The following is a 16,264-nucleotide window of genomic DNA, read 5'->3' as shown; positions in this document are numbered from 1 at the left end:
GCGTCCGTCATGGTTTGGACTCGGTTGCTTCCTTTTGGTTATGGAATCTGTCTTGGACATCTGCCTTGTGTTTTGTTCTTGTCATCATGTTCTAGTCATGTTTTCTGTGTCTTACCTTGTTTTTGCCTCCCTGACCACAAGCCTGATGAAACCTTCATAAACCTAGGTTCATGCAAGCTGTGCATTTGGGTCCTTCACCTTTTGCTGATCGGTGACAAAATGAACAAGGTGTCTGCCACAGCGCTGCCTCATTTTGTGCCTTTTTAGATACATCAGTGATCGTCCTTTGACCGGGTGACTATGAACATTTTGGAGAATACAGTGAATACATTTTATGCAATAATAGTAATTGCCTTTGTCACAATCATTCCAACTTCACGGTAAAACAAGGGCTAGTTTCAAACAGAAACTTTTTCTGCTTAAAATTAGAAAAAAAGCTCCAATAAAAGCATGTGAGAAATACTGTATGTTTTCACAACCCATCATCGAGCACTGTCACCGAATCAAAAGGTGACGCTATCAAAGATATTAAAAGTTTTATGATTCATTTCAAATGTAGGCTCTGCAATTTTATCAACCACAGTTATTAAATGGAATTGTTTTGCTTAAGACCCCGTAGTCACACATTAGGCTTTTATAGCGTCTAGGACATAGAGTTGCACAAACACGTTACTGTTTAAATGATATACTGTACTAGATCCATTTAAGCGAGAGAACCTTAAATTTATTTAAGGTTCTCTCGCTTAATTAATTTATTTGTGTTATTTAAGGATTTATTTATAAATCTGGTCCTCTGGAATTATTAAAGCTGTAAATTAGTTGCCGCTCTCTGCTGTGTTGACACTATTTAACTTTAAGTTGTTATACCCAAACTTAAACATGCATTGTTGGTTAGCGCTTCGGGGCATCTGTCACATCTGACACTGATTAAGCTACTGCTTAAGCCAGATACAGTAACACACACATGCACAGATGAAAGTAGGACAGCGCAAAAATTTGCTTGCTCTAGATAAATAAAAACGTGAGAAGCATGCCAGAAATTCAGGGTCACCTTAATATCTTGATTGCTATTTATAAGAAAGGAACAAAACAGAAAGGAAAAATATAATTGTTCATTGTCTGAATTCCTAAAAAATAAACATGTCACGTGACAATTTATTCAGCATGTATAAAAATCGTGTGGAGCAACAAGCCATTGTCTTCTGACAGCAGCTTAGAGTTGGATGCTGCAGGGAATTGGAGAACACGACCTTCATCTTTTCCACAGGTTTGTTTTACATATGTTGCTGTATATGCTAATGATAACTTATTTAATGTATTGTATGAAATGTAATTATTTTAATATAATTATTTAATCATATGACTTTTCTTTTTCTTGCAGAAATGAAGCTTGTTCTGTGTCTGCTGGCTGCAGGTCTTTACCTGTGCTCGCAATGCCAGGTGTTTGCTGGTGAGTGCTGCCTTGATTTTCTAAACCTCTTTAGACACTAGTAGGTAAAGTAAATAATATAATGAACAAAGAATAAATATGTATTTCTTTTGCCCAGAATATCATGTGAGCAGAGCTGATATTGAAAAGGCTGTGGCCGAAGCCAAGAGCATTGTGGACAGTGCTTACCTTTTCTCCAGAAGACAGTGAGAATCCAAACCTTTTCAACAGCTGTAGTATCATTTTAAAACTAATAATATGAAACTGACCTGTACATTTGTCACAGGTATGTTGACCGTGCGAAGAGGAATGCTGCCAGGGGATCAGATATCAGGCGGCTGTTGTACCAGCCTCGTGGCCAGACCCGTAATGCTGTGCGTGCTGCTGATTACATGGAACAGACTGTAAAACTGATCAAGACGTCTCTGCAAGCGCGTCATAAACGCTCCATCAACGAAACAGGTGAGACCATTCAACATCCTCTGACCCTTACCTGAAGATAGTCTGTTTGCACATTGTCTGTAGCTGAGGTCTGTGTTGTGCTTGTTTTCCCTTAGATTTCCTGGATGCCAGCACATTGCAGAGCATTTCTAACGCGACAGGCTGCACCATTCAGACTCGTCCCCTAAGCTGCACTGGAACTAACAAGTTTCGCACTGCAAGCAATGTCTGCAACAACAGGTGAAATTATGGATGGTTTTATTTCACATGAATAGACTGTGAATAACCTGTGTGTGTTGATGACGGCACAGTTTACTTTTTAACAAGCTATACAATAAACTAAAACATTGCATTGTAAATACATCTATGTTTTTCTTCACTTTCTAATAATTGATTTCTGAAACAAATAGACAAAACAGCCGCTGGGGCGCCTCCAACACACCCTTCAACCGCTTTGTCCCAGCTCAGTATGAGGACCAGATCTCTCTGCCCAGAGGATGGACCGCTCAGAAGCCAATCAACAATCACGTACTTCCTCTGGTAACATTCTTCTGTATATTTGGTGCCCACACCATGGTGTGATGCTTGTAGAATCGTAGGAGAAATGTTTTCCCAGTGTATGAATAATCTCTGTGCTGTCTTCAGGTGAGGGAGGTGTCCAACCGTATTGTGAAAGCTAACGTAATTGAGAGCGACTCATACTACTCTCACTTGCTGACATTCTTCGGCCAGTGGACAGACCATGACCTGACCCTGACTCCTACCTCACCTACAGTCGCCATATACAGCGACTCTCAAACCTGTGACCAAAACTGTGATCAAGTAGAGCCCTGTTTCCCCATAAAGGTCAGTATCAGTACAATAAAGCAAGAATCCACCTAAAGCACCAACATATGGTAGCCCACTCAGTGCTAACTGCTTGTTGTGATCCACACAGGTCCCATCCACAGACCCTCGTTACACCTCAGAGTCACTGCGGTGCTTTCCCTTCACCCGCTCAGCAGCCACTTGTGGGTCTGCTCGCACCTATGGTACAGTGGCTCCCCGCGAGCAGCTGAACGCCCTGACCGCCGCCATTGATTCTAGTCAGATTTACGGTTCAGATGACAGCACAGCTCTCTACCTGCGCAACCTCACCTCAGATCGGGGCCTTTTAAGAGTTAACACAGACTACACTGACAACGGTCGTGAGCTCCTGCCTTTTGTCAACTCAAGCGTAAACCTCTGTGTCAACCGAGATCCTAACTCTAGACCTCCTAAGGAGGTGCAATGCTTTGTGGCTGGTGAGTGGCAGCCAAACATTGTCGCTCATGAGCTACAGTACTAAGCACTTTATAACATATTCCCCCGCAATTTGTGACTTTTTAGGTGACATTCGCTCCAGTGAGAACATCGCTCTGACCTCAATCCACACCCTCATGTTGCGTGAACACAATCGTCTGGCTCGTGCTCTGGCCAAACTCAATCCACACTGGGACGGTGACAGACTGTACCATGAGGCGCGTAAGATCATGGGAGCATACTTCCAGGTGAGAGGAATGGGTGAATTACATGAGGAGCTTTCTTGCAATCATTTAGAAATGTGTCTGATTCCTTTTTGTCTCTCAGATTATCACCTACAGGGACTACTTGCCCCTCATTGTTGGGCCAGATCTGATTGCCAAGCTACTATCCAACTACCCTGGTTACGATAAAACCGTGAATCCCAGCATCGCCAGCGTGTTTGCCACAGCTGCATTCCGATTTGGTCACCTGATCCTTCAGTCTTCTGTGTTTCGGCTCAATGAGCAGTACCAGGAGCATCCTAAATTCCCATCTCCCTTACTCCACCTGACCTTCTTTCAACCATGGAGAGTCGTATACGAAGGTCACAGCCAATGTGTTATATTGTCTAAGTCTTTACTAAAACCAGCACACATGCAGTTGATTAAATAGAACTGTATGTTTTTTTCCTCAGGTGGTGTAGACCCTATTCTGAGAGGGATGATAGGTAGGCCGGCCAAGCTGAACCAACAGGGTAACATGATGACAGAAGAGGTGAGAGACAAGCTGTTTGAATTCACCGCTAATCTGGCCCAGGACCTGGCCTCTCTCAACATGCAGAGGGGACGAGACCATGGAATCCCTGGTATTTATTTTTCTATTTGCATATACATTTTGCCTGAAATACTCTGATTTGACCTTGTGTTCTGTTGTAGGCTACAACGCATTTCGCAAGTTCTGTGGACTGTCAGAACCTCAAAGTGAATCAGACTTGGCTGAAGTGATGAAGAACCGAACTCTGGCCAAAAAGTTTTTGGCTCTCTATGGCACACCTAATAACATTGATGTGTGGGTGGCAGGAGCATCTGAGCCATTTTTACCTGGAGCAAAAGTGGGACCACTGTTTGGCTGCCTGATTGCTACCCAGTTTCAGAGGCTCCGCCAGGGAGACAGGTACAATATAGACTGAAAAGTGTGAAAAGACAGCTGTTAGTTCTATATCTTACAAACATTACCAATCTACCCAATTTCAGGTTCTGGTGGGAGAATACTGGAGTCTTCACTGAGGCACAGAAGGAATCGTTGCGTCATGTCTCATTTTCCCGCTTCATCTGTGACAACACTGGCATCACTGAGCTTCCCCAGAATGCCTACCTGTACAGGCCTCGAGGATCTGGTTACGCCAAATGTTCAGATATTCCTGCAGTTGACCTCAGTCCATGGCAAGGTGTGTTGGTGTTTGTCAAACCTTCTCTGACTTAATTTAACTGACAGTGAATAACTTGTGCTTTGGACATTGATGTTTTTCCTTTTTCATTTAAAAGACAATCGAGGACCGCCAGGGCCACCAGGACCCCCAGGACCACAGGGACCTTCAGGACCACAGGGACCACCAGGACCACAGGGACCAAAGGGACCATCAGGACCACAAGGTAAATCCTGCCACTCTTAACCATAAGTATTGAAGGTGATAAAATAAAAGTATAAAAATAAAATGGTTTTTTAGTCATACCAGTATTAATTATATATTCTGTGTGTGATATCCATGTCACACAGGACCCAGAGGTCTATCTGGACCAGCAGGCCCCGCTGGACCTCCTGGCCCTGTGGGAAAAGTTGCTTTCTCTGTGCAACTGGGCTCTTCTACACCTAGGAATGGCGCACCCATTAACTTCAATAATGTCATCTACAATGGGCAGAAGAGTTATTCCACCTCCACTGGTCGGTTTACCTGTAGCGTCCCAGGTGTTTATGAGTTTGAGTTCCACTGTACAATCAACAGGAACAACGGCAACATGGATCTGTACCGCAATGGCAGGTCCATACTGCACTCATACACCAGCCAGCAGAACGGCTACATCAGTGCTTCTGGCAATGTGTACATTAGGCTGGAGAGGGGAGACCAGGTGTGGCTGGTGGCCAACGAGGGGGCCAGCGGTTTGACCAGAGACAGCACCTTGTCAGGAGAGCTGCTGTTCATTGAGTAGAAAACTGCCCACGATACGGCTTCAGTTGAGTCAGGTTTACAACTTTGGCCAAACTTAGAAAAAAGACATTTACAATACGTTACAGCTGATAACCTGAAATGCATGGAAATAAATCATGTTTGAAACAACTCTTGCATTAACTTAACAGGAAAACACATTGTTTAATACTGAATGAAGCACATGTTTTTCACAAACTCACAAACAGAAATTCATAGATAAAGTGTGAAATACGCCACATAACTACAAGTAAGTAATTATTGTAAAAACTAACTAAACTTTAAATTTGTAATATTCTTTTTATCTTTAGAAGTAATCATTTTACGATACCACGTATGTGTTTTCACCTGTTTTTAGCTACTAATTTCTTGACACACTAAATTATTCATGATTAGAAAATGAAATTTTTAAGCTGCTGAGCTTTGTACTGTGAGTGAAAATTTGATTTTCTAACACCATTCTGTTATATTCTTTGAAGATTTTAATCAGTGCTAGGTCATAATTAAACATAGCTCTGCTGTCTAGTAAGCAATGCCATTTTTCTTACCAAATTTTTCTATTAAGATCATTATTGTATTTTGTGTATGTCTTTAATAAAGCTGATGATATATTTACTATGATTTGTAAGTAGTGAGTAAAGTAACTCCTCCATGTCAAAGAATAACACAACACAGGCTGAAATTATTGTATGTGCTGCATTTTCTTGTTTCAGTAATCACTATAAGAAGATATAATATGAAATATATTAACAAATACTTGGTTGAGCTTACACAAAACTGCAAAAGCACTTAAAAGCACTACTAAAATTAATTGTAATATGTCGTTTAAATTACAGATTGTGCAGATTTATGTTTTAATTTACAGTTGAAAACCATTATTATTCAGCAAAAATATCTTCCTTTCTACATGAAAGCGATATTCCAAGGTCAGGCGGCACGGTGGTGCAGTGGGTAGCACTGTTGCCTTGCCATGAGAAGGGGCTGGGTTCAATTCCTGGGTTGACCCTGTTTGAGTGGGGTTTCTGGGTTTACATTAGTAAAATTAATTCAAGATCAATTGGAGCTTTGAATCTTGGCAGCCATCCGCAACACTCAGAGTTACATAAAACACTTTTATACAGAGTTTCTTGAAAGGTTTCCCGTTGTCTTGATGGTGGTCTCTAACTACTAGATGAAGCCATTCATTTCACCAATTTAAAAAATTGCTCTTTGGAATTGTACGATAACCTATGTGTAACACTTACAGTTAAGGACAGTATTAATATAAAATGTTTCACATTCTACTCTGAACTTCGGTAGAATATATTTACAGATTTTACACAATACTCCTGAGGCAGCAGAAACCTTAAGTGTTTTTAACAGGACTCAAAATTCCAAGCTTTTAAAATTCACTTTAAAAAGATATAAAATGTAATTGATGACAAAAAAATCATCCAACACCAAACCTACAAAAACCATTATAGTTTAGTTCTGTTAAACATTTTGTTGGGATTTAGATCCAAGTCTGTTGTGTTTTCAATATGTTAAGTGCTGATTGAACCCTGATTTCAGACAGAATATTGTACTTTAACTTTTTTATAAAACTTTTACTTAACCTTTAAGAAATGTTTCTCTTGATTATTATTATTTATTTCTAGCATGCAAATGACGGTAGTGAAAATTTCCCATAAAAAGGCAGATGAGAGAGTTGTCTTTTGTGTGATTTATTATAAAAATAAAGGAAAAAAAAAAACAATGAGGAAAGCAAATTAAAAACATGGATGTTGATCATGCACATAAACAAACCAAAATCCAGCTGATGAAATCAGTGCATACACCACAAAGGTTTGATGCAAAGAACCTTAATCTTCAAGTCGTTTTTGCCTTTTAACCCCTCTGTTCGACTACGTTGAAATGTCTGTGGAGCCAAATTAGATTGCATGCACCATCTCATCCCTGTCGCCGTGTGTGTGGAGATGTTTACATTCTCACACCTGCATCACTGGCGTCTGACTATCAGAGAAGAATGAGACCTAAGTCTCATTAGATAGAGACACACAACTCCCCGGCCTTGGGTTTGGGAACTAGAGTCCAGAGTATATCGGGCAGAGACAACCATTGAAAAATCTACAATAGGTGAAATGTCAAATACATGCAGGGCTGCGTGCGGCCTCCTTTCTGTAGTCGGCAGGGCTGCATGCGGCCGCTGAGCTCGACGGGGCAGACCGGGCCTGACTGGGCTAGAACTGAGCTTGACCGGCGAGTTGTGCCACATGGCTGGGACGAGGGTGGAGCTTGAGCGTGACGTGACTGAACTGGAGCCTGAGCGTGACGTGGCTGAACTGGAGCCTGAGCGTGACATGATGTCTGCATTAAGATCAAGACAGGGACTGATGCTGACTGAGACACAGGAACAGATGCTGACTGAGACGCAGGAACTGATGCTGACTGAGACGCAGGAACTGATGCTGACTGAGACGCAGGAACTGATGCTGACTGAGACGGAGGAACTGATGCTGACTGAGACACCGGAACTGATGCTGACTGAGACGCAGGAACTGAAACAGGCTGAGGCACAGACCTGCATCGAATCCCGTTCGTGTGGTGGAAATTTACCATAAAGAAGCAGATGAGAGCGTTGTCTTATGTATGATTTATTTTAAAGACAAAAGGAAAATAAAAATAGTGGGCAAAGCAAATCAAAAACATGGATGTTGATCGTGCACATCAACAAACTAAAAACCAGCTGGCGAAATCAGTGCATACACCACGAAGGTGTAATGCAAAGAGCCCACGATCCTCAAATTGCTTCTGCCTTTTAACCCCTCTGTCTGACTATGGTGGAATGTCTGTGTAGCCCAGTCGGATTAGCCCTATCAGACTGCACGCATCATCTCATCGCCTTGTGTGTAGAGATATTTACATTCTCACACCTGCATCACTGGCGTCTGACTATCAGAGAGGAAGGAGTCTCAACAGACAGAGAGACACAACTCCCCGGCCTTGGGTTTGGGGGCTAGAGTCCAGAGTCTATCAGGCAGAGACAACCATTGAAGAATCTACAGTAGGTGAAATGTCAAATACATAAAACAGATGGAAGACGAAAAAATAAAATATAAATTGCAGAACATAAGTCACAGATCATATGACAACTGCATAGAATAAGGAAAAACATTTTTTTCCATTTCAATGACGAAAGTACAACTAAACAGCATTTAATTGTGTAAAACTACTGACTACATGTGAAGCACGTGCAGCATCTTCACTTGCACAGTAGCTCCCTCCTCTGTGTTGTAAGGGTTGGGCAAGGTATGGGTCAATGATTAGTGAGACTTAAATTTTAATAAAATGAAATTAGGTCACGTGTGAGGCCACAGTATGAGGAAGCATTCCTTCTATGGGTGTGAATTAAACCGGGAACAGTCGGATGGGGCTTTTTAAAAAAAAACAAACAAACAAGGTATCTGCCACAGCGCTGCCATCTTTCATTTAGCTTACAGAGATTTCTATCATTTTGCACCTATTTACTGTAGATACATCAGTGATTGCCCTTTCACCGGGTGACTATGAACATTTTGGAGAATACAGCACATTAATTTTATGCTATAATAATAACTGCCTTTGTAAAACAAGGGCTAGTTTCAAACAGAAACTAACTTAGAGTTAGAATAAAAAAGCTACAATGAAAGCATGTGAGAAATACTGTATGTTTTCACAACACATCATCGAGCACTGTCATTGAATCAAAAGGTGACGTTATCGACAATATTGAAAGCGAAGAGATTCGTGTCAGTACAGTAACACGCACAGGTGAGAGTAGGACAGGGCAAAAATATTTTTCTTGCTCTAGACAAATAAAAACGTGAGAAGCATACCAGACACTCAGCGTCACCTTGAATACCTTGATTGCTCTTTACAAGAAAGGAACAAGGAAAAAGATAATTGTTTGTTGTCTGAATGCCTAAACAATAAGCATGTCACGTGACAATTTATTCAGCATGTATAAAAATCGTACGCACCAACAAGCCATTGTCTTTTGACAGCAACTTAGAGTTGGATGCTGCAGGGAATTGGAGAGCACGACCTTCATCATTTCCACAGGTTTGTTTTACATATACAATTTATTGTCACACAATAGTTTCCTTGTGCTAGTGATACCTTATTTAATGTATTGTACGAAATGTAATTATTTTAATATAATTGTTTTATCATATGACTTTTCTTTTTCTTGCAGACATGAAGCTTGTTCTGTGTCTGCTGGCTGCAGGTCTTTACCTGTGCTTGCAATGCCAGGTGTTTGCTGGTGAGTGCTGCCTTGATTTTCTAAACCTCTTTAGACACTAGTAGGTAAAGTAAATAATAAAATGAATAAAAAATAAATATGTATTTCTTTTGCCCAGAATATCATGTGAGCAGCGCTGAAATTGAAAAGGCTGTGGCCGAAGCCAAGACTGTTGTGGACAGTGCTTACCTTTTCTCCAGAAGACAGTGAGCATCTAAACCTGTTCAACAGCTGTAGTATCATTGTAAAACTAACAATATAAAACTGACCTGTACATTTGTCACAGGTATGTTGACCGTGCGAAGAGGAATGCTGCCAGGGGATCAGATATCAGGCGGCTGTTGTACCAGCCTCGTGGCCAGACCCGTAATGCTGTGCGTGCTGCTGATTACATGGAACAGACTGTAAAACTGATCAAGACGTCTCTGCAAGCGCGTCATAAACGCTCCATCAACGAAACAGGTGAGACCAGTCAGCATCCTCTGACCCTTACCTGAAGATAGTCTGTTTGCACATTGTCTGTAGCTGAGGTCTGTGTTGTGCTTGTTTTCCCTTAGATTTCCTGGATGCCAGCACATTGCAAAGCATTTCTGACGCGACAGGCTGCACCATTCAGACTCGTCCCGTAAGCTGCACTGGAACTAACAAGTTTCGCACTGCAAGCAATGTCTGCAACAACAGGTGAAATTATGGATGGTTTTATTTCACATGAATAGACTGTGAATAACCTGTGTGTGTTGATGACGGCACAGTTTACTTTTTAACAAGCTATACAATAAACTAAAACATTGCATTGTAAATACATCTATGTTTTTCTTCACTTTCTAATAATTGATTTCTGAAATAAATAGACAAAACAGCCGCTGGGGCGCCTCCAACACACCCTTCAACCGCTTTGTCCCAGCTCAGTATGAGGACCAGATCTCTCTGCCCAGAGGATGGACCGCTCAGAAGCCAATCAACAATCACGTACTTCCTCTGGTAACATTCTTCTGTATATTTGGTGCCCACACCATGGTGTGATGCTTGTAGAATCGTAGGAGAAATGTTTTCCCAGTGTATGAATAATCTCTGTGCTGTCTTCAGGTGAGGGAGGTGTCCAACCGTATTGTGAAAGCTAACGTAATTGAGAGCGACTCATACTACTCTCACTTGCTGACATTCTTCGGCCAGTGGACAGACCATGACCTGACCCTGACTCCTACCTCACCTACAGTCGCCATATACGGCGACTCTAAAACCTGTGACCAAAACTGTGATCAAGTAGAGCCCTGTTTCCCCATAAAGGTCAGTATTAGTACAATAAAGCAAGAATCCACCTAAAGCACAAACATATAGTAGCCCACTCAGTGCTAACTGCTTGTTGTGATCCACACAGGTCCCATCCACAGACCCTCGTTACACCTCAGAGTCACTGCGGTGCTTTCCCTTCACCCGCTCAGCAGCCACTTGTGGGTCTGCTCGCACCTATGGTACAGTGGCTCCCCGTGAGCAGCTGAACGCCCTGACCGCCGCCATTGATGCTAGTCAGATTTACGGTTCAGATGACAGTACAGCTCTCTACCTGCGCAACCTCACCTCAGATCGGGGCCTTTTAAGAGTTAACACAGACTACACTGACAACGGTCGTGAGCTCCTGCCTTTTGTCAACTCAAGCGTAAACCTCTGTGTCAACCGAGATCCTACGTCTAGACCTCCTAAGGAGGTGCAATGCTTTGTGGCTGGTGAGTGGCAGCCAAACATTGTCGCTTATGAGCTACTAAGCACTTTATAACATATTTCCCCGCAATTTGTGACTTTTTAGGTGACATTCGCTCCAGTGAGAACATCGCTCTGACCTCAATCCACACCCTCATGTTGCGTGAACACAATCGTCTGGCTCGTGCTCTGGCCAAACTCAATCCACACTGGGACGGTGACAGACTGTACCATGAGGCGCGTAAGATCATGGGAGCATACTTCCAGGTGAGAGGAATGGGTGAATTACATGAGGAGCTTTCTCGCAATCATTTAGGAAGCTGCATGTGACTGTAATTCCTTTTTGTCTCTCAGATTATTACCTACAGGGACTACTTGCCCCTCATTGTTGGGCCAGATCTGATTGCCAAGCTACTGTCCAACTACCCTGGTTACGATGAAACCGTGAATCCCAGCATCGCCAACGTGTTTGCCACAGCTGCATTCCGATTTGGTCACCTGATCCTTCAGTCTACTGTGTTTCGGCTCAACAAGCAGTACCAGGAGCATCCTAAATTCCCATCTCCCTTACTCCACCTGACCTTCTTTCAACCATGGAAAGTCGTATACGAAGGTCATAGCCAATGTGTTATATTGTCTAAGTCTTCACTAAAGCCAGCACACATGCAGTTGATTAAACAGAACTGTTTTTGTTCCTTAGGTGGTGTGGACCCTATTCTGAGAGGGCTGATAGGTAGGCCGGCCAAGCTGAACCAACAGGGTAACATGATGACAGAAGAGGTGAGGGACAAGCTGTTTGAATTCACCGCTAATCTGGCCCAGGACCTGGCCTCTCTCAACATGCAGAGGGCACGAGACCATGGAAACCCTGGTATTTATTTTTCTATTTGCATATACATTTTGCCTGAAATACTCTGATTGGATCTTTAAACCTCAGTGTTCTGTTGTAGGCTACAACGCATTTCGCAAGTTCTGTGGACTGTCAGAACCTCAAAGTGAATCAGACTTGGCTGAAGTGATGAAGAACCGAACTCTGGCCAAAAAGTTTTTGGCTCTCTATGGCACACCTAATAACATTGATGTGTGGGTGGCAGGAGCATCTGAGCCATTTTTACCTGGAGCAAAAGTGGGACCACTGTTTGGCTGCCTGATTGCTACCCAGTTTCAGAGGCTCCGCCAAGGAGACAGGTAAAATATAACAGACACTGAAAAGTGTGAGAAGACAGGTATTAGTTCTATATTAGTTCTATATTTTACAAACATTACCAATCTACCCAATTTCAGGTTCTGGTGGGAGAATTCTGGAGTCTTCACTGAGGCACAGAAGGAATCGTTGCGTCATGTCTCATTTTCCCGCTTCATCTGTGACAACACTGGCATCACTGAGCTTCCCCAGAATGCCTACCTGTACAGGCCTCGAGGATCTGGTTACACCAAATGTTCAGATATTCCTGCAGTTGACCTCAGTCCATGGCAAGGTGTGTTGGTGTTTGTCAAACCTTCTCTGACTTCATTTAACTGACAGTGAATAACTTGTGCTTTGGACATTGATGTTTTTCCTTTTTCATTTAAAAGACAATCGAGGACCGCCAGGGCCACCAGGACCCCCAGGACCACAGGGACCTTCAGGACCACAGGGACCACCAGGACCACAGGGACCAAAGGGATCATCAGGACCACAAGGTAAATCAACTTAACCATAAGTATTGAAGGTGATAAAATAAAAGTATCAAAGTAAAATGGTTCTTTAGTCATACCAGTATTAATTATATATTCTGTGTGTGATATCCATGTCACACAGGACCCAGAGGTCTATCTGGACCAGCAGGCCCCGCTGGACCACCTGGCCCTGTGGGAAAAGTTGCTTTCTCTGTGCAACTGGGCTCTTCTACACCTAGGAATGGCGCACCCATTAACTTCAATAATGTCATCTACAATGGGCAGAAGAGTTATTCCACCTCCACTGGTCGGTTTACCTGTAGCGTCCCAGGTGTTTATGAGTTTGAGTTCCACTGTACAATCAACAGGAACAACGGCAACATGGATCTGTACCGCAATGGCAGGTCCATACTGCACTCATACACCAGCCAGCAGAACGGCTACATCAGTGCTTCTGGCAATGTGTACATTAGGCTGGAGAGGGGAGACCAGGTGTGGCTGGTGGCCAACGAGGGGGCCAGCGGTTTGACCAGAGACAGCACCTTGTCGGGAGAGCTGCTGTTCATTGAGTAGAAAACTGCCCATGATACAGCTTCAGTTGAGTCAGGTTTACAACTTTGGCCAAACCTAGAAAAAAGACATTTACAATAACATAGTTGTAGCTACAGCTCTGAGGTTGAGGACACCTTTAGAAAGTTGAGAGAGGGAGAAGAACAAGTAGAGGGGAAAAAAGAGACAGCTGACAATGTGAAATGCAATGAAATAAATCATGTTTGAAACAACTCTTGCTTTCAACACATTGTTTAATACTGAATGAAGCACACGTTCTTCACAAAAATTCATAGATAAAGTGTGGAATACGCCACATAACCACAAATAAATAATTATTGTAAAAACTACATAAAGTCTGACTAACCTTGAAATTTGTAATATTCTTTTTATCTTTAGGAGTGATCGTTTTACTATACAACGTATGCGTTTTCACCGGTTTCAAGCTACTATTTTCTTGGCACACTAAAATGATCATCTTTAGAAAATGTAATTTTTAAGCTGCTGAGCTTTGTACTGTAAGTGAATATTTGATTTATAACACCATTCTGGTATATTCTTTGAAGTTTTTAATCAATGCTAGGTCAGTTACGCTCTGTTGTCTACTTAGCAATGCCATTTTTCTTACCCAATTTTCCTATTAAGATAATTACTGTTTTTTGTGTATGTTTTTAATAAAGCTGATGATATCATTAGGCTGTAATTACTGTATGTGCTACACTTAGTTTTCTATGGACCCCTCCCCAATGTGACCAGCGATGACATGTATAGCCGGCTGTCATCGCTCCACCGCTGGTTGTCTAGGTGGTGTCCTGCAAACGATGTGGGCTTTGTGGCTAATTGGAGCACTTTTTGGGGAAAACCTGGGCTGATTAGAAGAGACGGCGTCCATCCCACGTTGAACGGAGCCCCTCTGCTCTCTAGTAACATGGCCATGTTGTTTAGTCCCCCCACTGCTTGACAACTCAGAGTGGAGCCTTGTCAGGGACGCTTGGATGAGGACCCAAAGGCACAGCAAAACACAGGTTGACGGTGATCAAAGGGTGGTTTATTCCGGGTTAGGCAGAGGCAGCGTCAGGAACAGGCAAGGTTCATACACGAGAGGGGGTTACAATACCAGAATCGTCGAGCGTCAGATCGTGGTCAGGCAGGCAAGGTCGGCAACAGGCAGAACAGAAAAGCAGGGCAGACAAGAACAGGCAGGGATCAGGCAGGCTCAAAATCAGCAGTCAAGACAGGGTTCACGAAACACGGTAGGGCAGGATCAACAAACCGGATTATGACAGGAAACACACAAACAACGATCTGGCGGGGAACTAAGGACACAGGTGGTGGTTAAATACAAAGTGAACTAATAGCAGATGAAGTGCAGGTGTGGATAATGCGGACCGGTACTGACAGGGAACAGCTGTGATGTGGTGAGCAGGAAGTCCTTTCAACATAAAGGCGGATCTAACACCGGGACGTGACAACTGAACAGGAAGTATTACAAAATAAAACAGGAAACAACAAGAAACAAAACCCAGATCGTGACAGTACCCCCCTCCCAAGGGCGGATTCCAGACAACCAAAGAAAAAAAAACGAGCAGGGCGGGCGGAGGGAGGACCGGCGGAGGGCAAGAACCAAAAACAACCCGCATGGAACACCGACAGGGCGGGCGGAGGGCGGACTGGGGGAGGGAAAAACGGGAACCCCCATCAAAACAAAACGCACGCCCGTACACGACAGACCAGAGGACCTACCCGAAAAAAAAGTCCCATAATCAAGAAAAACCAACATGAATGTCCACAAGACAAGAACAAAGTCCACGACGCATGAACAACAAAGACGTCTCGCTGCTCCCTCTTAAGGCGGGTGGAGACGCGGCGAGATCCTGCCAGGCCGCCGCTGAGGCAGGGGGGCACAGGTGCCGGCTGCAGGTGCGGCCGGAGCCGCGACGGGAACGACCCCCTCCTGGAGGTCGGCAGGAACTACGACGGGCGCGACCCCCTCCTGGAGGTCCGCCGGGGCTGCGGCTGGCGCGACCTCCTCCTGGAGGTACGCCGGGGCTGCGGCTGGCGCGACCTCCTCCTGGAGGTACGCCGGGGCTGCAGCTGGCGCGACCTCCTCCTGGAGGTCCACCGGGACTGCGGCTGGCGCAACCTCCTCATGGAGGTCCACCGGGACCGCGGCTGGCGCGACCTGCGCGAGTGGGACTGCCACTCCGAGACTGACAGGAACGGCAGCAACATGGCCGACAGGAACAGGAACAGGGACTGGAATGGCCGCAACATGGCCGACAGGAACAGGGGCTGGAACGGCCGAAACATGGCCGACAGGAACAGGGACTGGAACGGCCGCAACATGGCCGACAGGAACAGGGACAGGAACTGGAACGGCCGCAACATGGCCGACAGGAACAGGGACAGGAACTGGAACGGCCGCAACATGGCCGACAGGAACAGGGACAGGAACTGGAACGGCCGCAACATGGCCAACAGGAACAGGGACAGGAACTGGAACGGCCGCAACATGGCCGACAGGAACAGGGACAGGAACTGGAACGGCCGCAACATGGCCGACAGGGACTGGGACAGGAACTGGAACGGCCGCAACATGGCCGACAGGGACTGGGACAGGAACTGGAACGGCCGCAACATGGCCGACAGGGACTGGGACAGGAACTGGAACGGCCGCAACATGGCCGACAGGGACTGGGACAGGAACTGGAACGGCCGCAACATGGCCGACAGGGACTGGGACAGGAACTGGAACGGCCAC

At 44.4% G+C, this 16,264-nt stretch overlaps 2 protein-coding genes across 2 annotated transcripts; both read left to right on the top strand.

Moving 5' to 3' along the window:
• The first annotated feature begins 1,178 nt into the window (after nt 1-1,178).
• Nucleotides 1,179-5,952, top strand: LOC114862170 (eosinophil peroxidase-like). The gene is made up of 15 exons (XM_029162239.3): nt 1,179-1,267; nt 1,382-1,450; nt 1,548-1,635; nt 1,716-1,891; nt 1,987-2,110; nt 2,281-2,410; nt 2,516-2,716; nt 2,808-3,153; nt 3,239-3,399; nt 3,479-3,737; nt 3,828-3,998; nt 4,069-4,306; nt 4,387-4,580; nt 4,678-4,785; nt 4,910-5,952. Exons 2-15 carry the CDS (start codon nt 1,384-1,386, stop codon nt 5,338-5,340), a joined length of 2,694 nt encoding a protein of 897 aa, XP_029018072.1. The 5' UTR covers nt 1,179-1,267; nt 1,382-1,383; the 3' UTR covers nt 5,341-5,952.
• A 3,375-nt stretch (nt 5,953-9,327) lies between these two features.
• Nucleotides 9,328-14,195, top strand: LOC114862168 (eosinophil peroxidase-like). The gene is made up of 15 exons (XM_029162236.3): nt 9,328-9,416; nt 9,550-9,618; nt 9,716-9,803; nt 9,884-10,059; nt 10,155-10,278; nt 10,449-10,578; nt 10,684-10,884; nt 10,976-11,321; nt 11,402-11,562; nt 11,650-11,908; nt 11,996-12,166; nt 12,246-12,483; nt 12,580-12,773; nt 12,871-12,978; nt 13,097-14,195. The coding sequence occupies exons 2-15, from the start codon at nt 9,552-9,554 to the stop codon at nt 13,525-13,527; spliced, it is 2,694 nt and encodes an 897-aa protein (XP_029018069.1). The 5' UTR covers nt 9,328-9,416; nt 9,550-9,551; the 3' UTR covers nt 13,528-14,195.
• The last annotated feature ends 2,069 nt before the right edge of the window (nt 14,196-16,264 follow it).

The sequence above is a fragment of the Betta splendens genome, chromosome 9, assembly GCF_900634795.4.
Source record: "Betta splendens chromosome 9, fBetSpl5.4, whole genome shotgun sequence".
Classification (NCBI taxonomy): Eukaryota; Metazoa; Chordata; class Actinopteri; order Anabantiformes; family Osphronemidae; genus Betta; species Betta splendens.
This window is presented reverse-complemented; position numbering and strand designations above follow the sequence as displayed.

Bases quoted from the DNA above. Each gene is read 5' to 3' on its own strand.
- LOC114862170 (XM_029162239.3), top strand. From the start codon at position 1,384: ATGAAGCTTGTTCTGTGTCTGCTGGCTGCAGGTCTTTACCTGTGCTCG. The intron at 1,636-1,715 runs GTGAGAATCCAA...CATTTGTCACAG, and splicing joins TACCTTTTCTCCAGAAGACA to GTATGTTGACCGTGCGAAGA. The intron at 4,307-4,386 runs GTACAATATAGA...ACCCAATTTCAG, and splicing joins AGGCTCCGCCAGGGAGACAG to GTTCTGGTGGGAGAATACTG.
- LOC114862168 (XM_029162236.3), top strand. From the start codon at position 9,552: ATGAAGCTTGTTCTGTGTCTGCTGGCTGCAGGTCTTTACCTGTGCTTG. The intron at 11,322-11,401 runs GTGAGTGGCAGC...GTGACTTTTTAG, and splicing joins GGTGCAATGCTTTGTGGCTG to GTGACATTCGCTCCAGTGAG. The intron at 12,484-12,579 runs GTAAAATATAAC...ACCCAATTTCAG, and splicing joins AGGCTCCGCCAAGGAGACAG to GTTCTGGTGGGAGAATTCTG.